This window comes from Oncorhynchus clarkii, chromosome 20, assembly GCF_045791955.1.
Source record: "Oncorhynchus clarkii lewisi isolate Uvic-CL-2024 chromosome 20, UVic_Ocla_1.0, whole genome shotgun sequence".
NCBI lineage: Eukaryota > Metazoa > Chordata > Actinopteri > Salmoniformes > Salmonidae > Oncorhynchus > Oncorhynchus clarkii.
Genome location: NC_092166.1, coordinates 47,459,606 through 47,484,071, shown reverse-complemented (window position 1 = coordinate 47,484,071; position 24,466 = coordinate 47,459,606). Strand labels below are relative to the sequence as shown.

Sequence of the window (24,466 nt, the reverse complement as noted above, 5' to 3'; positions counted from 1 at the left end):
GGAGAGAGAGAAACAGAGAGGAAGAAAGAGAGCGAGAGAATGAGAAAACCGAAAGAACGATAGACCGAGCATTACAAAAAGCGACGTAGCGGTGGCTGCGTGCCCTGCCGTCTCGGCGTCAGTCCTGAGGGGATAGCGAACGCAGCCATTAAGCCTCTGCACAGAAGGCACTGGTCCACATCCAGCAGAGTGTAGTGGTGTCAAGGAGCCTCCGCTAAGTTGACTGGCTGCTTCACAATGAGATCAAACTGACTGACTTCAGCCAGGCTCAAAAAGAGGCCACGTCAGGGGAAGCAGCAGGTTGATCAGGCTTCTGAAGAGGGCTCTGTGTGGCTGTGCCTAGGAGAGTACAGGTAGCCTTTACCAGGGGAATCCCAAACCCTCTTCTTCTCCATCTATCAGACAGTCGGCTGACCATGATTCCGTGCGCCTTGTTTTCTCTGTGTTGTACAAAAAGGAGAGGTTAGTTATAGCGTTCCTCTTGACATGATGAGGTACTCCTAGTGGCCTTCAACACAGATAAGACCTTGCCACCTACTGGACTTTGGTGGCATCTCTTTCTCTCTTTGGGATTTAGGAGAATAGTGGAGAATGGACGAACTAGCCTATATTCCTTACCTCAGTCTACCTCTGCACGTTTTAGCCGTGGATGTCGGGCGAGGTGCGAAGGACAGTTATGGGGGCTTTCGAGCTGGTCTTACCCTAACCTTTTTTTATCTGTGGCCCAGGGTGTTCCAGTCCCTTGCATCCTGCTGCAGACACCTGGTTGGTCACCTTCGCACCGACAACAGCGCAGCAGGACCAAGACGTTTGCGGGGGGGGGGCTAATCGCTGCATTACACCCAATCCATAATTCACACAGAAGATTTCACCACCGAGAGAGAATTTAGGCAGCCATGCAGACGCACGCATAGCAACACACCCTTCGGCGACAGGCGACGGCTCAATGACTTCACGTGGGCAGCCAGTCAGCGGCTCTCGCTTCACTCTGCACAGCTAGTGTATGCTGGTACCGTCCTCCGTTTCGGGGCAAGATGGACGCGGTTTCCAAATTGTGGAGCGGTGTCGATGGAAACTGCCCTAATCGGAGGGCTCTTTGTGGGAAGGGTAGAATCAACAGAGTCGCTGCTGGGTCATTAGGATTGTGTGGGGCTTTGGCTCCATATGTCACAGGAGAGGACGTGAAGAGGGTGGGGGAGGGTGGGAAAGGCGGATGAAGATAAACATTGGCAACGGTGTAATGCCGCTAAATAGGACGGCATATAGGTCATTCAGTACCAGACTCAATTTGCCAACGGGCCCGTTTCACAGAAAACTGATTCCAGGCCAAGTCTCCATCAGTTGAAACATAGAGCCCACAAATAATGAGTCCTTCCAGCAAAGCCTCAGCTCTCACTCTCTTCCTCCCTCACTCGCTCCCTCTCTGTCTCTCAACCCGGTCTCTTGGTTTTGTTCAAAGAAGAAAAAGGGCAAAATACCAGGAGCCAAAAATGACATTAAACCGTGTGACTGCTCCAGAGGGATGAGGGTTTGAAAATGCCAGCAGACCCTTTTCTCCAAGTGAAACCTCGCCGCTCAGGGTGCTGACAGAGTAATCCGTCGCTATTGTGCATCAGCCGCGCCTGTGCAAAAAGGTTTCACACGTACGGTATGAGGGAATAAAGACCTGTCTGTTGCGTGGAGGCAGCAGGGATTCAGAGACAGCGGGACTACACTCCAGTACAGAGAGCAACTAGTCTACGCAGTGTGGTGGCTCGGTCACGACAGTTTCAATGTGTCACCGACGTTTAGTCACATCCTCGGGTGGAGAGAAGGGGAAAAGTAGACTGCTGTAGTAAGAGTGTTCCTTAACTACTGATATGATCGGTGTTACGCTGTACAGTACAGCAGTCTCTCAGTTCTGGTATTGATGTGTCCACAAACATTACTCACTGTGTGAACACAGGTGTGTACGAGCAGAAAAGGAAATATTTGCGGATGGATATACTGTACTTTCAGCACTTTGTGAGACTCTCATTGGGCAACACTTCAGTTATATTGGAACATCGGAGATGGTGTTGCTAAACAGCGAGGTGTTTGTTTGCCTACCACGGAACAGCAAAAAGAGCTAAATAAAAGTCCAAACAATCATATCAAAAGCTATTCTCTTATGAGACAAATACATAAATGCCTCCTTTCTCTGCCCTCCTCCTTTTTAGCCTACTTTCAAAAGCTTCCCTCAGGTTCCTGAGAAATTCCCCCTGATATAACACAACCAGACTCCCCACCGCGCAGACGGCACACCATAAAGACCATCAAGGACAACAACCACCCGAGCCACTACCTGTTCACCCTGCTATCATCCGGAAGGCGAGGTCAGTACAGGTGCATCAAAGCAGGGACCGAGAGACTGAAAAACAGCTTCTATCTCAAGGCCATCAGAGTGTTAAACAGCCACCACTAACATTGAGTGGCTGCTGCCAACACACTGACTCAACTCCAGCTCACTTTAATAATGGGAATTGATGGGAAATGTAAAATATATCACTAGCCACTTTAAACAATGCTACCTAATATAATGTTTACATACCCTACATTATTCATCTCATATGTATACGTATATACTGTGCTCTATATCATCTACTGCATCTTTATGTAATACATGTATCACTAGCCACTTTAACTATGCCACTTTGTTTACAAACTCATCTCATATGTATATACTGTACTCAATACCATCTACTGTATCTTGCCTATGCCGCTCTGTACCATCACTCACTCATATATCTTTATGTAAATATTATTTATCCCCTTACACTTGTCTATAAGGTAGTAGTTTTGGAATTGTTAGCTAGATTACTTGTTGGTTATTACTGCATTGTCGGAACTAGAAGCACAAGCATTTCGCTACACTCGCATTAACATCTGCTAACCATGTGTATGTGACAAATAAAATTTGATTTGATTTGACATCTCCATTTTCTCCCAGATGTAAGACAACAGCCAGTGGATGAAAAAAAGAAAGAAAAGTGGCCTAAATGAGGAAGGGACAGTCATAGTCATTTAGATATTTCATATGTCTGTCTGAAACGTCAAAACACTGGGAGCTGTAGGCTAGAAATCCCCAGGGTGCCGTTTCTCCTCCTTCACTGAACAGTGTCTGTCTGAAACGTCAAGACACTGTGAGCTGTAGGCTAGAAATCCCCAGGGTGCCGTTTCTCCTCCTTCACTGAACAGTGTCTGTCTGAAACGTCAAAACACTGGGAGCTGTAGGCTAGAAATCCCCAGGGTGCCGTTTCTCCTCCTTCACTGAACAGTGTCTGTCTGAAACGTCAAAACACTGGGAGCTGTAGGCGAGAAATCCCCAGGGTGCCGTTTCTCCTCCTTCACTGAACAGTGTCTGTCTGAAACGTCAAAACACTGGGAGCTATAGGCTAGAAATCCCCAGGGTGCCATTTCTCCTCCTTCACTGAACAGTGTCTGTCTGAAACGTCAAAACACTGGGAGCTGTAGGCTAGAAATCCCCAGGGTGCCGTTTCTCCTCCTTCACTGAACAGTGTCTGTCTGAAATGTCTCCAGATGAGAAGTATAGTATTCCTATCGAGGTCCATAGCCAGAAACTGGACTATGAAGCAGTGAGCTTTAGCCTAGATATTACACTTCTTCAGGAGATGGCATATAGCATTACTATATAGCATTACTATATAGCATTACTGCTAACCTACCATAATATCTCCACAAATACTAGTGTTGTCACGATACCAACATTTCACTAACGATACTGGTACCAGGCCTAGTATCGCGATACCACGGGGGTATCGATACCACGGGGGTATCGCTCCATCTTCCAGGCGCTTGTTTCCGGTTTTCTAAATGGTATGGTATACACAAAAAAACCTGTCACTGATATTCACTCTTCAACTCAAGACATGTAGCATTTAACTTCACAATGTATAATACAATACTGCATAGAATGGCTGAGATGATCATATTTGCAAAAGCCTACCTGTGATTTGGCTGGAGGAATGGAAGGTACAGTGCCTTGCGAAAGTATTCGGCCCCTTTGAACTTTGCGAACCTTTTGCCACATTTCAGGCTTCAAACATAAAGATATAAAACTGTATTTTTTTGTGAAGAATCAACAACAAGTGGGACACAATCATGAAGTGGAACGACATTTATTGGATATTTCAAACCTTTTTAACAAATCAAAAACTGAAAAATTGGGCGTGCAAAATTATTCAGCCCCTTTACTTTCAGTGCAGCAAACTCTCTCCAGAAGTTCAGTGAGGATCTCTGAATGATCCAATGTTGACCTAAATGACTATTGATGATAAATACAATCCACCTGTGTGTAATCAAGTCTCCGTATAAATGCACCTGCACTGTGATAGTCTCAGAGGTCTGTTAAAAGTGCAGAGAGCATCATGAAGAACAAGGAACACACCAGGCAGGTCCGAGATACTGTTGTGAAGAAGTTTAAAGCCGGATTTGGATACAAAAAGATTTCCCAAGCTTTAAACATCCCAAGGAGCACTGTGCAAGCGATAATATTGAAATGGAAGGTGTATCAGACCACTGCAAATCTACCAAGACCTGGCCGTCCCTCTAAACTTTCAGCTCATACAAGGAGAAGACTGATCAGAGATGCAGCCAAGAGGCCCATGATCACTCTGGATGAACTGCAGAGATCTACAGCTGAGGTGGGAGACTCTGTCCATAGGACAACAATCAGTCGTATATTGCACAAATCTGGCCTTTATGGAAGAGTGGCAAGAAGAAAGCCATTTCTTAAAGATATCCATAAAAAGTGTCGTTTAAAGTTTGCCACAAGCCACCTGGGAGACACACCAAACATGTGGATGAAACCAAAATTGAACTTTTTGGCAACAATGCAAAACGTTATGTTTGGCGTAAAAGCAACACAGCTGAACACACCATCCCCACTGTCAAACATGGTGGTGGCAGCATCATGGTTTGGGCCTGCTTTTCTTCAGCAGGGACAGGGAAGATGGTTAAAATTGATGGGAAGATGGATGGAGCCAAATACAGGACCATTCTGGAAGAAAACCTGATGGAGTCTGCAAAAGACCTGAGACTGGGACGGAGATTTGTCTTCCAACAAGACAATGATCCAAAACATAAAGCAAAATCTACAATGGAATGGTTAAAAAATAAACATATCCAGGTGTTAGAATGGCCAAGTCAAAGTCCAGAACTGAATCCAATCGAGAATCTGTGGAAAGAACTGAAAACTGCTGTTCACAAATGCTCTCCATCCAACCTCACTGAGCTCGAGCTGTTTTGCAAGGAGGAATGGGAAAAAAATTCAGTCTCTCGATGTGCAAAACTGATAGAGACATACCCCAAGCGACTTACAGCTGTAATCGCAGCAAAAGGTGGCGCTACAAAGTATTAACTTAAGGGGGCTGAATAATTTTGCACGCCCAATTTTTCAGTTTTTGATTTGTTAAAAAAGTTTGAAATATCCAATAAATGTCGTTCCACTTCATGATTGTGTCCCACTTGTTGTTGATTCTTCACAAAAAAATACAGTTTTATATCTTTATGTTTGAAGCCTGAAATGTGGCAAAAGGTCGCAAAGTTCAAGGGGGCCGAATACTTTCGCAAGGCACTGTATATACAGTGCCTTCAGAAAGTATTCAGACCCCTTGACTTTTTCCACATTTTGTTACCTTACAGCCTTATTCTAAAATGGATTAAATAAAACATTCATCAAGCTACACACAAATATTCCATAATGACAAAACGGAAAATGTATTAAAAATAAAAAACAGAAATACTTTATTTACATGGGTATTCAGACTCTTTGCTATGAGACTCAAAATTGAGCTCAGGTGCATCATGTTTCCATTACTCATCCTTGAGATGTTTCTACAACTTGATTGGAGTCCACCTGTGGTAAATTCAATTGGGCATACTTTGGAAAAGCACACAGCTGTCTATCTAAGGTGCATGTCAGATCAAAAACCAAGCCATGAGGTTGAAGGAATTGTCTGTAGAGCTCTGAGACAGGATTGTGTCGAAGCACAGATCTGGGGAAGGGTACCAAAAAATGTCTGCAGCATTGAAGGTCCCAAAGAACACAGTGGCCTCCATCATTCTTAAATGGAAGAAGTTTGGAACCACCAAGCACGGTGATGGCAGCATTATGCTGTGGGATGTTTTTCAGCGGCAGGGACTGGGAGACTAGTGAGGATCGAGGGAAAGATGAACGAGGCAAAGTACAGAGAGATCCTTGATGAAGACCTGCTCCAGGGCACTCAGAACCTCAGATTGGGGCGAAGTTTCACCTTCCAACAGGACAATGACCCTAAGCACACAGCCAAGACAACACAGGACTCTCGGAGTGTCCTTGAGTGGCCCAGCCAGAGCCCAGACTTGAACTCGATCAAACATCCCTGGGTTGACCGGAAAATAGCTGTGCAGTGACGCTCCCTATCCAACCCGACAAGACTTTGAGAGTATCTGCACAGAATAATTTGAGAAACTCCCCCAAATACACGTGTGTCAAGCTTGTACAGTAGCATCATACCCAAGAAGACAAGGCTGTAATCGCTGCCAATTTATGTAAATGCGACACATTTGCATACATTTCTAAAAACCTATTTTTGATTTGTCATTATGAGATATTGTGTGTTGATGAGGGGGAAACAATGTTCATCCATTATAGAATAAGGCTGTAATGTAATAAAATGTGGAACAAGTCAAGGGGTCTGAATATTTTACGAATGCACTGTACATACGTCTTCTGCTATCAGAATATGAAGATCGCATTGAAAAGAAGGGTCTAGATACACAAAAGTCGCTTTGTGGACTGATTGTGTTCAGATCTGGGTGCGGATTCTCCTCAGTCTGGACACAATCAGGCTACCGAAAGCGCATACAGTGGGCGATGTCATCAGCACTCCTCCCACAAGTCTCCAGAAAACGTATGTTGTGGGACAGAGAGACACCTTTTCAGTAGTGATGCACCGATATGACATTGTTGGCCGATACCTGATATTTCCTCTCCCCCAAAAAATCAGATACCCAATATTTCAATATTTAGCTGCCTTTTAAGCATTCTAGAACAGTTGAAAATAGTTCACACACACACACAGGTCTACGGCACCGCATCTCAGTGCAAGAGGCGTCACTACAGTCCCTGGTATGAATCCAGGCTGTATCACATTCTGCTGTGATTTAGAGTCCCATAGGGCGGCGCACAATTGGCTCAGCATCGTCCGGGGTAGGCTGTCATTGTAAATAAGAATTTGACCTTAAACTGACTTGCCTAGTTAAATAAAATGTTACACACACCAAAAAGTTATTTTGTTGTCATTTACGTATGTCCTCATTACCAGTAAAACATAATCAGAACCTATTTCTTTCACTTACTTGCTGTGTTGTTTCATTGTTCATTTGTTCAGTCGTTTCATTCCCAACCAGGATTTCTATGGAACGCGTTTGGGTCTTTGCGTGTCAAAAAATACACTATTTAACGTGTCAAATAAGCTTGTAGACCTATCAGGACCTGAATAGCATTCATACATTTTTTACGCAGTTATTACACATTGATTATACTATCACTCGTATTACACGTCACAACGATTCATTCATCAATACATATGCTATGATGCTGGTAAAGTTGTCTCGCGCACCTACAGTGCAGGTCATAACAAAAAGCTAGCTTGCTCATGGATGCAAACAATGTTCTTCCCCAAAAACACAGCAAAACAACAATCTGTTTCAGTAGTTATAGTTATATATACATATATAGCTAACTTGGTGTCATCATCTAAAATAACTAATTTATAAGACAGTTCTTAGCTGATTAATGGTGGTCGGACCATCTATGTGAAGCTAGCCACAATAAGGATTCGCCACAATAGTGGAATTTGCGGTTAGCCTTCAAAATAAAAGCATGGAATATTTATACTATTTGTATTCATTTGCATCACTGTCAATGACATACTTTTATTTTGAAGGCAAACTGCAAATTCCACTATTGTGCCTAATCCTTATTCTGGCTAGCTTCACAATACATAACCCGGTCTGGTCAAGCCTCACTAGCCAGATGAAACTAGCTAACTGCTTATAACGTTAGTTTTGGGCAACAGGGTTAAGTAGCTGACTAGCTATTCATTTTCATGAACTGAAGTTCAATTTCAATAGGCGAACAACTTGACAAGTGGCAACCTTGCTAATACTTTCAAGGATTCCTAAATCATTGCTAAGAATAATGAACATGGCTGCAGTTTCCACTGGTCATTGTTTTCAAGCTGGTTGTAATTGGTGGTAGCTAGGTACCAAGCAAAGCTAGCTACCCCAGAAGTTACGGTCGAAAAAACGCTTTATTACCAATGCGGTATTGTAAACACATCGTTCATGGCCATTATTTGCTTATTTTTTTGTACAGCTTTGACAGTGCTACTGTATATTTTTTGACACACAAAGACCCAAACAGCGTTTCATAGTATATACATGTCATGAAGCTAATAGCAGTGATGCTATTACTGTGTAACTCCGGTAGGGCAACATCGGAAAAATAGCGCACTTGGTAGTGTTAACCGGTGCTCGACCAGTCAGCCAAAGCCAACATCACCCACGACAGAGAGCGGTTGATTATCAAGGGCAAGGAATTCTATTATCTTGGCTTTAATGGATTTCGCCTTTGAGTTGTCTCGCTGAAATGTTGTTACTCTTTCAAATAACTGCTCGACTTGTTGACGGCTTGATCCTTACAGCAGACATTGTGGGCTAGGTTAGGTGTTGCACGTATAGCGCAAAATTTTACGTGGCGTCTTTACGTCATGTACATTCGTTATATATATACAAGTCAGCTTTGACATCGGTTTTGCACATCGGGCGTTAAACTAGACATCGGCCAGTACTGATGTAATTTTTTGTGAATATCGCCAATTCCGATATGTTCACCGATATATCGTGCATCCCTACTTTTCATTATAACGTAGGAGGAAATACATTCCCAGCGTGTGAGAAATGTTTTTGCTGGACTTATGCTAAACCGTTTGCAATCCCTTTAGCGTTGCTTGCTAGCTAGCGACAGAGATTAGCTGGCTAGTTAGCTACTGCCTTCAGATGTCGTTTTGTTATTAGCATATTTAGCCAATTACAACATTTGAAGAACGCATACTGGCATTTGAATATACTGCGGGAAAAGGGAATCTGGACACGCCGTAGACACAGTAGACATTTAAATGTAGGTGTAGCGTTCGGAATTCCATGATCAGAACTCTATGATCAGAACACTAAAGCTGCATGAACTGTCAAGTCTAGACACAGCCTTACAAACACAGACAACACTATTGTGACGGCAGAGCAAATAAGGAACCAGCTTCTGTAACCGCAATGAGATCATCTGAGCCACAGAGACTCAATGGCTTGTTTCTTTTTGTGCTCAGGCACGGGTTGGCCCCCTATTATTAAAACTAGGTCCTGGTGCAGAAAATGAGACGGATACACTTTCATGAGAATAAATAAAATAGATTGTGGATATATGATATGACCTTCAATTTAAAAAAAAAATTAAGAGCAGTATACAGTATCCATAATGTAGATTTATTATAAGCTCCTCATGGGTGCCTATTTTAGTGAGAGATTAAAACTCACTTTGGTGGCAGCAACTCTTTCTCTCGCAGATGCAGGAACACTGCCATTATTTTTAGCGTGCTAACCTTTGCCCCATTTTCTGGGCTATTCGCAGCATTTGGTACGGATGTCCCACTCTCTAAATTCCATTGTGTGGAGACATACAACCTGAGACGTACACAGTTGGCTGGCTCTCCATGTGATGATGTAGCAACATTCAGACTCTCCAGAGGAGCACCAGAGGGCATGGCGATTGGCAGACGCCAGACGGCCATCTTGCTTTGCGTCAAAGGGATAGAGTTTGTGGGGTGTATTTCACCCTGCTGCAATTGGAGAGAATTATGCAGTTTCTGATGAAATATGATGACTTTCCTTGTAATAACTCCATGTACAGAGAGCACATGAACAGGAAACTAGTGTCAAATAAGAATAAAAATGAGGACAGCCTAAAGACGAATAATTCCAGACCGAGAGGTTCTAGATTACCACCTAGGCATCATGTGAAAGAATGCAACCATGGAACAGGCGGAAAAAGAGAAAAACTTTGGGAATGAGAACACCTGCTAGATGAAATCTGGGGTGATAAATGTCCTCGGTTCGATACCTCAATGAATTTATGCATGTTCTATTATCAGGGGGTGTGGATGAGACACGAAGAGGGTGGTGAGGAGAGAGTTATTGAGAGAGACCGGGAGCTCTTCTCAATATGCTGTGTAGCCAGCCAAGCAGAGCACATTGCGAACAAACCATCTGTAGAGATAAGTAAAGAGGTGATTACAACAAGCCGGCTCAATTTCTGACAGTCTGACGCTTGGCTGCCTTCATATACCCAGAATTGATTTAAATAAAGAGGCTATGAATATTTTAAAGTAGAACCACCTTAACCTAAGCCATTGCAATCGTCTGTCTGTCTCTGTCTGTCTGTCTGTGGACAGAGGGAGAACGTCATTATCGATAGTGAGATTACAGCCTATAGTCACAATGTCTGCAATTACCAGTCCCCCTTAAGCTCTAATGAATCAATGACACTGTCTGAATCCATTCGGTCCGCTTTGCTTTGTTTATCGAAGTGGGCTTTGCAGCGTAACCCACCCTTGTCTGGGGATTTAGCGTCAAACCCAGCTTGCGTACAGTACTCTGACCAATGCCCCTGGCTAATTCTCTCTGCAAACAAGCTGGAGTCTGTTGTTGGATCCAAGGGTGAGATTGTGAGCATAAACACAATCTCCACACAAATATGCTGAATTCCTCATGATTGAGGTCTAAAGAGGTTCTTACTGTGCCGCTCACATGACATTAAAACCCTTGAAGTCAGCGCTGTTTTTTGTGTGTACGTGAAACATGTGCAGTGCCAAGTGCCAATACTGAAGGTGATGAACCACACACATTTAGCTCCTTTTTAAAAAACAATAACGCGTGAGTGCGCCACGTGACCCGGATGCCGCTGGTAACCTGGTTAAGAGAGGCGTCTGTATTTGGTCAATTATGCATGGCATTAAAGCGATGACTGCTTTGAAGGTTGACAACAGGGGGCCATTTGAGAAGGCGAGTGACGGCAGGTTGTGAAATGCTGCCTCGCGGCCTTTCCCAGGCACGGCGCTGAACTCCTTTCACCCCGCGCCATTACAAACATACCTTGATGACAAAGCAGGTTATTGATGTGCACCTGAAGGTGAAAGCGGGCGTCGTTCTGTGGAACACTGCGCTCTGGGCTTCCAGCCGTCCGGCAGGGCCACTAAATCACTGTCTGAAGGGCTGACAGGAGCAGGCGGACGCACGTGAGACTGTGTCTGCTGCTCACCCTGTTAAAACAGGGGACCTTGCCCAACACAGGCCTGTCCATCCATCTAGCCTGCCCCATCAGGTTCAAGTCCACACAGTCTCAAGGGAAAAAGACCCTGTCCATAAAAGCACTAAAAGGTACTCGAGGAGTCTGGACATGAAAGAGTATGCAGAAAATATATAGGGACATGGCATTGACACAAAGGGCAAATGCTGTGGTTCAAAATGGTAGGGTAGCAAAAGGCCTGCAGTATTCTAGTGAAAGAACACAAACTCAAGCACATGACCAGTGATTTACAGTAAACTAATATATACTGAACGAGAATATAAACAACATTTTACTAACTTACAGTTCATATGAGGAAATCAGTCAATAGAAATCAATTCATTAGGCCCAAATTTATGGATTTCAGATGACTAGGAATACAGATGTGCATCTGCTGGTCACAGATACTATGAAAATAATAAAGTAGGGGTGTGGATCAGAAATCCAGTCAGTATCTGGTGTCACCACCATTTGCGTCTTGCAGCGCCACACATCTCCTTCGCACAGAGTTGATCAGGCGGTTGATTGTGGCCTGTAGAATGTTGTCCCACTCCTTTCAATGGCTGTGTGAAGTTGCTGGATATTGGCGGGTACTGGAACACACTGCCAGACATGTCAATCCAGAGCATCCCAAACATGCTCAAATGGTGTCATGTCTGGTGAGTATGCAGGCCATGGAAAAACCGGGACATTTTCAGCTTCCAGGAATTGTGTACAGATCATTGCGACATGGGGCTGTGCATTATCATGCTGAAACATGAGGTGATTGTGGCGGATGAATGGGCCTCAGGATCTCGTCACCGTCTCTGTGTGCATTCAAATTGCCGTTGATAAAATGCATGTGTTTGTTGTCCGTAGCTTATGCCTGCCCATACCATAACCCCACCGCCACCATGGGGCACTCTGTTCACAACGTTGACATCAGAAAACCGCTCTATTGTTATGCTCAGCATCTCTACATTGCAGTGTTACAAAACACCAGCTTTTTGGGGGTTTAGTGAAACTGCCGTCTTTTTATGCAAAGTTCTTTATGAACTCTTTCAAGTCCCTGGTGCATGATGCCAGGTGCAGCTTGTATGTCAGGGGCGGAAACAATATCCATAGCTCATTTGCAAAGCCAACACCACAATCGTTTGGCAATCGCAGCGTCCAAACAGACCAGCCACAGTTTCCATGCGCTGTAATAACAGCACAAACAATTACAGGGCATTCTCGCTACGCTGTATGACGCTGTAAGTCCTCAACCCTAGGAGAAACCGCACGGGTTTACACTTCACAAGCAAACTGGAACTCTTCCCCTTAAACTAATTCCCTCTTCACTCGCCCTGCCCAAAATCGCTCCGGCTATTACAGTCCTTAACATTGGAAAACAAAAATACCATCTGTTTTTTCTACCAAATTCCCCCCACTCCGAAAGGACTTCCGCACTTAAATACCACGAGTCCGATTAGGCAAGCAGTTAACAACCCCCCTCCAATACAGGCGATTAGAGCCAATAGGTCAGTATTTGGCAGCTCTGCCTTGATAAAAAAAAAAAGAGTCAGTCAAAACTCTGCTCCATGGGTTGGTGTCGGCGCGCAAACCCAACAAACCATATATATGACAGCCTCAGAGATGGAGTCCAAGCCGGAGTTCTCTCGCAGTAACTGGAGCCCACCATGTGTCATCCTTACCCCACCACCAACCCCCCTCCCCGTGCAGTGTGTGACAGTCATGTGAAAAGGGCCATGCGCATTCCTTCATGCATGAGCCAGTAATTGCTGTAAGGATTCTTGCGGCAGCAGCCCTCTTGAAAGGAATGGAATCAAGTGCATTTAAATCTGCTTGAACCCGTCGATGAGACCCGGCATTGTTCTACAACACAATAACAGATTACTACTGCGGTTGTTGTTCCCTTTGATGAACGCGACTCACTGACATGGCTGGATGGTGACAACACCGCTCACCTGGAGCATGTGAATATATAATACGGTGACTAGTGGCAGCTGATCATGTTTCTTAGAGGCAGTTTTAGACTGATTTCACTGAATGTACTCAGAGTTGAGAGGACTTCTGAAGGGTCATCTGATGAATAATGGAGATAGGTGCACCAGACATTGGACTATCCTAGCTCTCTTTGGTTAAGATATATCGCGGCAGGGTAGCCTAGTGGTTAGAGCGTTGGACTAGTAACTGGAAGGTTGCAAGTTCAAACCCCCGAGCTGACAAGGAACAAATCTGTCGTTCTGCCCCTGAACAGGCAGTTAACCCACTGTTCCTAGGCCGTCATTGAAAATAAGAATTTGTTCTTAACTGACTTGCCTGGTTAAATAAAGGTAAAATAAAAAAAATAAAAAATATCCCCCCGCAAATAGAAACAGAATCTTGTACTACTATGGCTGTTTTTTTAGTTTTTTTTACCCGTGATCCAATAAGCCTCCAAAGCCATGTGATGACACCAAAGGACATTATGTACACCCCCACCGACTCCCTACCCTCCGACTCCCTCCAACCCCCCTCAGTTTCCCCCATTGGGCACTAAACTTTTTATCGTGTCCAGGCAGTAAGGCAGACCTCTCCCCACTACTCCTATGAGCACAACAATGTGTACCAGAGCTTGGGATCAGAGGTCTTTTCCTGGTTTTCCCCTCAGCTAGCCTTTCGCATATTAGCTCACATGGTTCAAATCAATGCCACGACTAGAGCCGCTCACTGGACCAATACAATAATAGTGTACAGGGTGGAGTCCACAGCTCAGTAAGGGCTTTTGATGCCTGTGTTGTGTTGCCGAGGAGTTGTATTGCTTTAACCCTAGTAGAGATGTAACCTCCCAAACAAGACCAGCAGCATGTGAGGAGTATGTCTGTGATTGGTGTTGTTGTCAATATGTTTCTCAATGTCTAATCCCCATCTCTGTCCAAACCTTATGACTTTTAGTAAACACAGAATCAGGTCAGGCAGGACGGATATTCATATGACAAACCCTGGGGCCTGGGTACATTTGTCAATACCCTGATGAGAAATACACATGTTCTCATTTACATAGTCCAGATTTACTGAGGATATGTTCCGTTCTCAGGATATGAGAGGCTGTTTTGGTCACTCAGCAGTAATGAACAAGCAAACCACTTCTACCTTAAAGTTCCAGTGTGCTTTGTCACTAGTGGCACAGCAGGTTACCCCCAGCGGAGGTAGAGAATGGTACTTTGTTGCCACAATAAAATGATCTCCATTGCTCCAGATATAATCTAGAGACAATTCTGTGAGTGCAGCAGGGGGGACCATTTTCCTCCACCTGTACACTGTTTATAGAATAAATAATAACTTCTGATGACATTTGGTCATTGAAGCACTTTTTTTTATTGACTTATATGCTATATGTTCAGCAATATGCCACTATCCCCATTTGACATATGGCCACAACTGTCAGTAAGAGTGTCCATGATTGAGTCTATGAATCTCTTCCTTCAAAGAATCAATCATGGACACTCTTACTGACTGTTGTGGCTGCTTTGTGTGATTTAATGTTGTCTCTACCTTCTTGCCCTTTGTGCTGTTGAGAGACTCTAGACCTGCTCTGACTTTTTTTGACACCATTTCCGGTCACAACTTGCAGACTTGTTTACGTGTTGCTGTGCGTTTTGTTGCCAACCTTACTTTGCTACCTGACAACATTAGGGTTTTTACTTTTTAATTACTGTTTATATTTTTAGTTTTTCCCTCACTCAACTTTTTTCCATTCAACTTTTTCACTCCGGACGCTTTATCTGGACATGGTTCGTCAGGACCTCCAACAGCCGAAGCTAAGTAGTAACATTAACATGATGCCTTCTAATTGCAGTCGCTGTACTCATAATATACAGGAGAACGATCGCCTTATGGCGAAGATAGCCGTGTTGCAAGCCCAGCTTCAGACGCAATCGTTAGGCAAGGGTAATTTCAGTGTAGGAAAGGTTGAAACAGCGTCTGTGCCACCAGTAAGTACAGATAGTAACGTTAGTATAAATCCCCTCGCACGGTCCCTGCAGCCGGACAACTTTCTCATGGTTTCTGAAGGGAACTGCTGTAGGAATGCTCAACCGGTGTCGCTCATTCAGCCGACAGAAACTTTCAACTGGTTTCCCCCATTAAGAACCGAGTCGGAGTCTGAGGCCGAGCCTTCTCTTGTCTCTACTCCTCCCGTTACGGGGTCTGAGATGCCGAAGCCTCCCACCATTAGCTCTTACAAATTGAAAACCCTAGTCATTGGCGACTCCATTACCCGCAGTATTAGACTTAAAACGAATCATCCAGCGATCAAACACTGTTAACAGGGGGCAGGGCTACCGACGTTAAGGCTAATCCGAAGATGGTGCTGGCTAAAGCTAAAACTGGCGAGTGTAGAGAGTATAGAGATATTGTTATCCACGTCGGCACCAACGATGTTAGGATGAAACAGTCAGAGGTCACCAAGTGCAACATAGCTTCAGCGTGTAAATCAGCTAGAAAGATGTGTCGGCATTGAGTAATTGTCTCTGGCCCCCTCCCAGGTAGGGAGGGGGCCAGAGACAACTCAAATCGCTGGTTGAAAACTGTTTTCTGCCCCTCCCAAAAGATAGAATTTGTAGATAATTGGCCCTCTTTCTGAGACTCACCCACAAACAGGACCAAGCCTGGCCTGCTGAGGAGTGACGGACTCCATCCTAGCTGGAGGGGTGCTCTCATCTTATCTACCAACATACACAGGGCTCTAACTCCTCTAGCTCCACAATAAAATACGGTGCAGGCCAGGCAGCAGGCTGTTAGCCAACCTGCCAGCTTAGTGGAGTCTGCCACTAGCACAGTCAGTGTAGTCAGCTCAGCTATCCCCATTGAGACAGTGTCTGTGCCTCGACCTGGGTTGGGCAAAACTAAACATGGCGGTGTTCGCCTTAGCAATCTCACTAGGATAAAGACCTCCTCCATTCCTGCCATTATTGAAAGAGATCGTGATACCTCATCTCAAAATAGGGCTACTTAATGTTAGATCCCTTACTTCAAAGGCAATTATAGTCAATTAACTAATCACTGATCACAATCTTGATGTGATTGGCCTGACTGAAACATTAAGCCTGATGAATTTACTGTGTTAAATGAGGCCTCACCTCCTGGTGACACTAGTGACCATATCCCCCATACATCCCGCAAAGGCGGAGGTGCTGCTAACATTTATGAGAGCAAATTTCAATTTACAACAAAAAAATGACGTTTGTCTTTTTTGTGGGCTATACTCGGCCTTGTCTCAGGATGGTAAGTTGGTGGTTGAAGATATCCCTCTAGTGGTGTGGGGGCTGTGCTTTGGCAAAGTGGGTGGGGTTATACCCTTCCTGTTTGGCCCTGTCCGGGGGTATCATCGGATGGGGCCACAGTGTCTCCTGACCCCTCCTGTCTCAGCCTCCAGTATTTATGCTGCAGTAGTTTATGTGTCGGGGGGCTAGGGTCAGTTTGATATATCTGGAGTACTTCTCCTGTCTTATCCAGTGTCCTGTGTGAATTTAAGTATGCTCTCTCTAATTCTCTCTCTCTCTCTCTCTCGGAGGACCTGAGCCCTAGGACCATGCCTCAGGACTACCTGGCATGATGACTCCTTGCTGTCCCCAGTCCACCTGGCCGTGCTGCTGCTCCAGTTTCAACTGTTCTGCCTGCGGCTATGGAATCCTGACCTGTTCACCGGACGTGCTACCTGTCCCAGACCTATTATTTCACCATGCTGGTAATTTATAAACATTTGAACATCTTGGCCATGTTCTGTTATAATCTCCACCCGGCACAGCCAGAAGAGGACTGGCTACCCCTCATAGCCTGGTTCCTCTCTAGGTTTCTTCCTAGGTTTTGGCCTTTCTAGGGAGTTTTTCCTAGCCAACGTGCTTCTACACCTGCATTGCTTGCTGTTTGGGGTTTTAGGCTTGGTTTCTGTACAGCACTTTGAGATATCTGCTGATGTACGAAGGGCTATATAAATAAATTGGATTGGTCTGTGCCCAATAATGTTTGTACCCTGTTTTGTGTTGCTACCATGTTGTGTTGCTGTCATGCTGTTGTCGTCGTCGGTCTCTCTTTATGTCGTGTTGTCTCTTGTCGTGATGTGTTTTGTCCGATATTGTAATTAGATGTATTATTTTTAATCCCAGCCTCCATCCCCGCAGGGGGGCTTTTGTCTTTTAGTAGGCCCTCATTGTAAATAAGAATTTGTTATTTACTGACTTGCCTAGTTAAATAAATGTTAAATAAAAACAAATAGAGCAAATTCCAAAACAAAAGTGTATTAATACACAAAAACATATCAATAATCATATAATGACTACAGATCTGCATTACCCGTACAGGTCTTCAAATGAATATTTATCCCCAATGGAAAAACATTTTAGAATGTTTAATGTGTATCTAGAAGAGCTTATTGCAGTTCTATTTTTTTATTTATTTAACTAGGCAAGTCAGTTGAGAACATATTCTTATTGTCAATGACGGCCTAGGAACAGTGGGTTAACTGCCTTGTTCAGTGGCAGAACGACAGATTTGTCAGATCAGCTCAGGGATTCGATCCAGCAACGTTACTGGCCCAACGCCCTAACCACTAGGCTACATGCCGCTCAATAACGCCAGCAGGAAAGTTTGATAGGATTATCTTTGGTATGCCTAGATAAAACCTCGTGGTTATTATTCAAAATTCAATGGCTTGGATAACATTGCCTGCTTTATAGGCTACCGTAGGCTTTATTGCGATAGAGATATCTTTACATTATTGCAAAAAAAGCTGAACGTGGGTTTTTGAAGGCTGGAATCCAAACGTGGGTCAATTAAATGCAAGGTTATGATGTAAGTAATACAGTAATTACCATTTAATAGGCTACATGAGATATAAACGAGTGATTATTAACCTGATTAAAACGAATTTAATAGGCCTAATAGTATGCTATATGTGAAATAAAATGTCATCCGTTACAAATGAAAGCGCAATAATTGACTACACTTCAGAGAACAAATATCATGAATATTTAGCTCAGAAACACCGTGGCATAGTTGAGCGTAAAGGGCTTCATGTGAACTTCGCCAATGAGTGAAATGAAATGAACGAGGCAGTGAAAATGCCACCTACAGTGATTCGAGCCGTTCCAGTGTTGATTTCTGATGGACGTGCTGTAGTGATGAGGCGCTCCGGGCACAAGTCCTTTCTCTGGGATCAAACATCCTCTGTTCTGGTTGTAGTAATCCATCATTAAAAACGGGTTCGGGCTGGGATTCAGTCCCACGACGTCCACACTCTCATACATCGTACGTAGAGAGAAAGCGGGACGATTGTTGTCCGAGGAGAGCGAAAGAACGTCTGCTGCGCGCAACGAGTTGGGCACACGAAAATAGGAGCAGCAGACGTGTGGTTTTCAGTTTGCCACCAGTAGACTGTGCAAAAGGGTAAAAACTACAATACATTCAAAATAAAGGGAATAAATCCGTTCATAGACACGACACTTGAGGATTCGGGTCCACTAGTTGTTTAGAGTCAATCCGCTACAAAACTAAAATAATTGTATGGAATATTGACCCACACTCAATTTGAACACATCGTTCAAAAGAATGGCCAACGTCATGTCAAAAGTGAGGTTTGAAATGCGCCGAACGATTCGTTTAATCGAAGAGCCGACAGGAATAACTTCATCGGATCAGTTCAATGGCCTTGCCTCAAATAGTAAACTAGATCGAAATCTAGATAATATACCCTACAAACTCCAATAATACCTGAAATCACGCCAAGGGGTCCAAGTCCATTTCAATAACACAGCACCCACATCAGAATAGGCAAAAGAGAACAGGTGCTGATCAATCAGAATGAAATTCCGTATTTAGTTCCAACTCGTCCTCTGGGATAAGTAAAATAGTCCACACAAATCAAGAGCGCAAACGGGACAATCAGCCTGCTGTCTGTCCGCCGATCCACTTTTGTCTACCGTGCAACACCAATGCACGACTACTCGATGTGCTACATATCTTGCCCTTCTTGCATTTAAAATGCCCTGATTCGCACAACACATTCGGTTCTTCTTGTTTTGTATTTCGAGAGGAGCCGAATTCGCTCCCACACAAATTGCGTGGCTATCATGTTCTGCAGAAAGTGACCAGGCACAGCAGCTGGCATGTGGCTCCACCTACACTCCCTTCTTCTGTAACCCTTCACAGACATCCCCAACCAGAGCGGGGCGTTGGTGAGAGAGGAACGAGGCCCGCAGGCGCCTCGGCCTGCCTCTCTCTATTACAGAAGTGCGTATTGAAAGATAATTAGGTTTAGTAAACTCTTTAAATTAACCTTATGTAATTTTCAGCAAGCTCATTGACATAATTGATTATTCCATGTGCCTATAACTATTTTCCTAAAAGTTTTCTACCCTCCCTCGTCATTTGGGCTCGTCCTTCCAACTAATTTGACTCCTTCTCCGTGTTCTCATCGTTCACTACCCTCCGTTTTTTTTCCCAGTCTGCTAATTCGCCTAACGCTATTCGGCTGAACTTTTCTTGAACTCAAGGAAACAGGCAGCCTCACCTCCAAATGACCCAGATGCTGACTCGGATTTGCCTCTGCGCTTCTCACCTGACATCATTCAAGGTTTCCCACCTTGTACACCCGATATTACACAATCACACTCCCTAAAGTGCTGCTCAATGAACAAGCGTAGATTACTTCTGCTTTCTGCTCAGAGGCTAAGAGTCACAGTCAACCAGGCACTGTAACCAATAACGGGCACTTTTTACAACCACAATCAAATATATAAAGTTGTTTATAATAGTTGAAGGAAGTTGTCGACATCAAGTTGGTGTGGGTGCAACATTGTTGCCACTTCCTTAAAGGAACACTTTCCATTTCCATCCAAATAATAGATAATACAAACTTTATAACCATGATGATATATATATATATATATATATTATATAATATAACTATCATATAATAGGAAGAATTCAGAATAAGTTGGAAAAGCAAAAAAATGCCCATCTTCTGTAACCTCTTCAGACATCTATCCAATATATTAGCCCATCACACGATACATTTCTGAAATCCTCAGCATGTTTCCTAATCACACACAAAAAAACTTGGTATCATATTCACAGGAGGCATGACACACCCATTTACGTAGGTCGAGTCAAAACCATATTTTTAGTTCACATTTGCTAGACTGGGACAGCATGTTAGATAAACTGGGACACCAATATTATAATACTAATTGTACCCCAATGATAATCGACTTGAATGTTGTGTGATTGGGAAACACCTGAGGATTCCAGGAATGAACAGTATCATGTGTTGGTTGGGCTAGAATGTTGGACAGATGTCAAAATAGGTTACAGAAGATAGATGTCAAAATAGGTTACAGAAGATGTCAAAATAGGTTACAGAAAATGTCAAAATAGGTTACAGAAGATGTCAAAATAGGTTACAGAAGATGTCAAAATAGGTTACAGAAGATGTCAAAATAGGTTACAGAAGATGTCAAAATAGGTTACAGAAGATGTCAAAATAGGTTACAGAAGATGGAAATGCAACACGTGTCCCATTTTGTCTGAATTCACTCAAATAACAGACCTAATAAAAGCACTACACGAAACAAACATGATATAGTTCTGCAAGAACCAGAGCCCTGACTAAAATGTACTGTACAAGGGGTCGCTAATGTAAACGGGATGCATTTCCTCCATTGGAAAAGCCTATAAGACTGTCCCACTTTTGCTACTCCAAGTTGTCCTACTTTAGCTACATATGGCTGGTAAAGCAGGACAAAAAGACAATTACAAAATTGAAACATAATATTGCCTTTACTTTTATATTTTGATGCACCAGTACACCAGTGCATTATTTATGCAGTTTTATAACCCTAACATCAAAACAGAAAAATAAACTGTGTCACTGATCTTACTGTGTGCTTCGCTTCCTGTTTGACGCCTCCCCTCTATGTCGTCACACCAATGAAGTGACACGATTTTGATCATGTGGTTTTTCTCTGCAAGGGTTTAGTAACAATAGTTTTGATTTTCTCGTCAAACAAAGAAATAAGTGTGCCAGGATTAAGCTGTCCCAGGTTATATGATGTCCCGCTCTTTCAGAATTCCCACTACATGTCATTTCAGCACTGATACCTGTGTATATCACAGTACAGGTTTTAGCCAGTTCCCCATCCAGGGCTCATGATTGGTAATAATGATGCGCGGGTTGACCCATAACCCGCAGTCCCCACGGAGTGGACGGGTTTAGGGTCACAAAATGTGTGGATGAAGGGTGGTTGGGGTGGGGGGTGGGTTAAATAAAAAGAAAACAATGCATAAAAACAAATCCATAAATGTATAATTCTTGTGCAATTCATATCTAAAAGGCAACATTGAGGTTTTTTATGCACCAACTTGTACGCGCTCCAAATGCAGATGGCCTAAATGGAAGGTCTATAATCTCTCCCATAGCCTAATATAATATCAACTCCTGCAGAATTAAGTATTTCTTGCAGTAATACGTTACACAAAATGTACATTTTGACTCTGGAACAGGAGTGGAGAAATAGGAACGATTTCTTTCAGCATCTTAAGAGAATGAATGACTGGTTAGGGACCATCTGTAAAGGTCCTATCTTTATTAGCATCATAAAAGCTGATAGTATTTACGCCACATAAAATATGCATCCAAGCCGAAACTGAAATCTTATAAGAAACATGTTGGGTCGTTATCACATCTTTCAATTCCCTAAAAACCAGTCAAACTGATGTCATTTGGAAATTTAGCATGGAAAATCTTTACATTTATTGTTTTGTTATTGCATTAACTCTCCGGTCCATAAATGTCTTTGCTGCGAGAGAAAAACCGAGATGAAAGAGAAATCTTTACAGATGAAGCTAGATTACTAGATTGAAACATTCATTATATTGATGTATGACATTGTATGGTGAGCAACAGTTGATTTAGTTTTCTAGGGCAATAAGTAATGACAGAAGAGAAGCTGAATGTAGGCCTATCTAATTACAGACAAGTTGAATAACAAATAGCCTACCAAAATGTTGGAAATTATAAGCAGAAACATAGTCCTACCTAACCAGGCTTTAAAAATAAATCCCGCACCCCCTGTCAAAAAAACTTTATGCCATCTGACTGTACAGCGCGTTTTCTGTATTTGCAGGTTAGGGTCGGGTGCAGGCCTCAGATTTTCACTTTAACACATTCGGGCCGTTGCGGATGGGTTATTAGCAACTGTGGGCAGGTGAACAAACAGCTGACCCACGCATCACTAATTGGTACATCCCAGCGTCTGTCCTACACCTGAACCCAATGACAGTATATATATATATATATATATATATATATATATATATATATATACAGTGCCTTGCGAAAGTATTCGGCCCCCTTGAACTTTGCGACCTTTTGCCACATTTCAGGCTTCAAACATAAAGATATAAAACTGTATTTTTTTGTGAAGAATCAACAACAAGTGGGACACAATCATGAAGTGGAACGACATTTATTGGATATTTCAAACTTTTTTAACAAATCAAAAACTGAAAAATTGGGCGTGCAAAATTATTCAGCCCCTTTACTTTCAGTGCAGCAAACTCTCTCCAGAAGTTCAGTGAGGATCTCTGAATGATCCAATGTTGACCTAAATGACTAATGATGATAAATACAATCCACCTGTGTGTAATCAAGTCTCCGTATAAATGCACCTGCACTGTGATAGTCTCAGAGGTCCGTTAAAAGCGCAGAGAGTATCATGAAGAACAAGGAACACACCAGGCAGGTCCGAGATACTGTTGTGAAGAAGTTTAAAGCCGGATTTGGATACAAAAAGATTTCCCAAGCTTTAAACATCCCAAGGAGCACTGTGCAAGCGATAATATTGAAATGGAAGGAGTATCAGACCACTGCAAATCTACCAAGACCTGGCCGTCCCTCTAAACTTTCAGCTCATACAAGGAGAAGACTGATCAGAGATGCAGCCAAGAGGCCCATGATCACTCTGGATGAACTGCAGAGATCTACAGCTGAGGTGGGAGACTCTGTCCATAGGACAACAATCAGTCGTATATTGCACAAATCTGGCCTTTATGGAAGAGTGGCAAGAAGAAAGCCATTTCTTAAAGATATCCATAAAAAGTGTTGTTTAAAGTTTGCCACAAGCCACCTGGGAGACACACCAAACATGTGGAAGAAGGTGCTCTGGTCAGATGAAACCAAAATTGAACTTTTTGGCAACAATGCAAAACGTTATGTTTGACGTAAAAGCAACACAGCTGAACACACCATCCCCACTGTCAAACATGGTGGCAGCATCATGGTTTGGGCCTGCTTTTCTTCAGCAGGGACAGGGAAGATGGTTAAAATTGATGGGAAGATGGATGGAGCCAAATACAGGACCATTCTGGAAGAAAACCTGATTCTGCAAAAGACCTGAGACTGGGATGGAGATTTGTCTTCCAACAAGACAATGATCCAAAACATAAAGCAAAATCTACAATGGAATGGTTCAAAAATAAACATATCCAGGTGTTAGAATGGCCAAGTCAAAGTCCAGACCTGAATGCAATCAAGAATCTGTGGAAAGAACTGAAAACTGCTGTTCACAAATGCTCTCCATCCAACCTCACTGAGCTCGAGCTGTTTTGCAAGGAGGAATGGGAAAAACATTCAGTCTCTCGATGTGCAAAACTGATAGAGACATACCCCAAGCGACTTACAGCTGTAATCGCAGCAAAAGGTGGCGCTACAAAGTATTAACTTAAGGGGGCTGAATAATTTTGCACGCCCAATTTTCAGTTTTTGATTTGTTAAAAAGTTAGAAATATCCAATAAATGTCGTTCCAAATCATGATTGTGTCCCACTTGTTGTTGATTCTTCACAAAAAAATACAGTTTTATATCTTTATGTTTGAAGCCTGAAATGTGGCAAAAGGTCGCAAAGTTCAAGGGGGCCGAATACTTTCGCAAGGCACTGTATATATATATATGAATGGACAATGCTATTGATCACGTGACACCACTCATTTCCATGTCAAATCAAATGTATTGTTCGCATACACAAT

The 24,466-nt window shown here is 43.2% G+C and overlaps 1 protein-coding gene across 8 annotated transcripts in view; it reads right to left on the bottom strand.

The window, feature by feature from the left end:
• LOC139376442 (retinoic acid receptor alpha-like) overlaps positions 1 to 24,466 on the bottom strand; it is a 257,204-nt gene that overhangs the window by 39,826 nt on the left and 192,912 nt on the right. The window contains exon 1 of one of the 8 annotated variants that reach the window (XM_071119051.1): positions 18,516 to 19,521. The exons of 6 other annotated variants lie outside the window; for them this stretch is intronic. In XM_071119051.1, coding sequence (XP_070975152.1) covers positions 18,516 to 18,690 — 175 coding nt within the window. In that variant the 5' untranslated portion in view covers positions 18,691 to 19,521. Of the gene's footprint in view, positions 1 to 18,515; positions 19,522 to 24,466 lie in introns of those variants that run through there. One more of the 8 variants, XM_071119046.1, reaches the window with a different exon arrangement.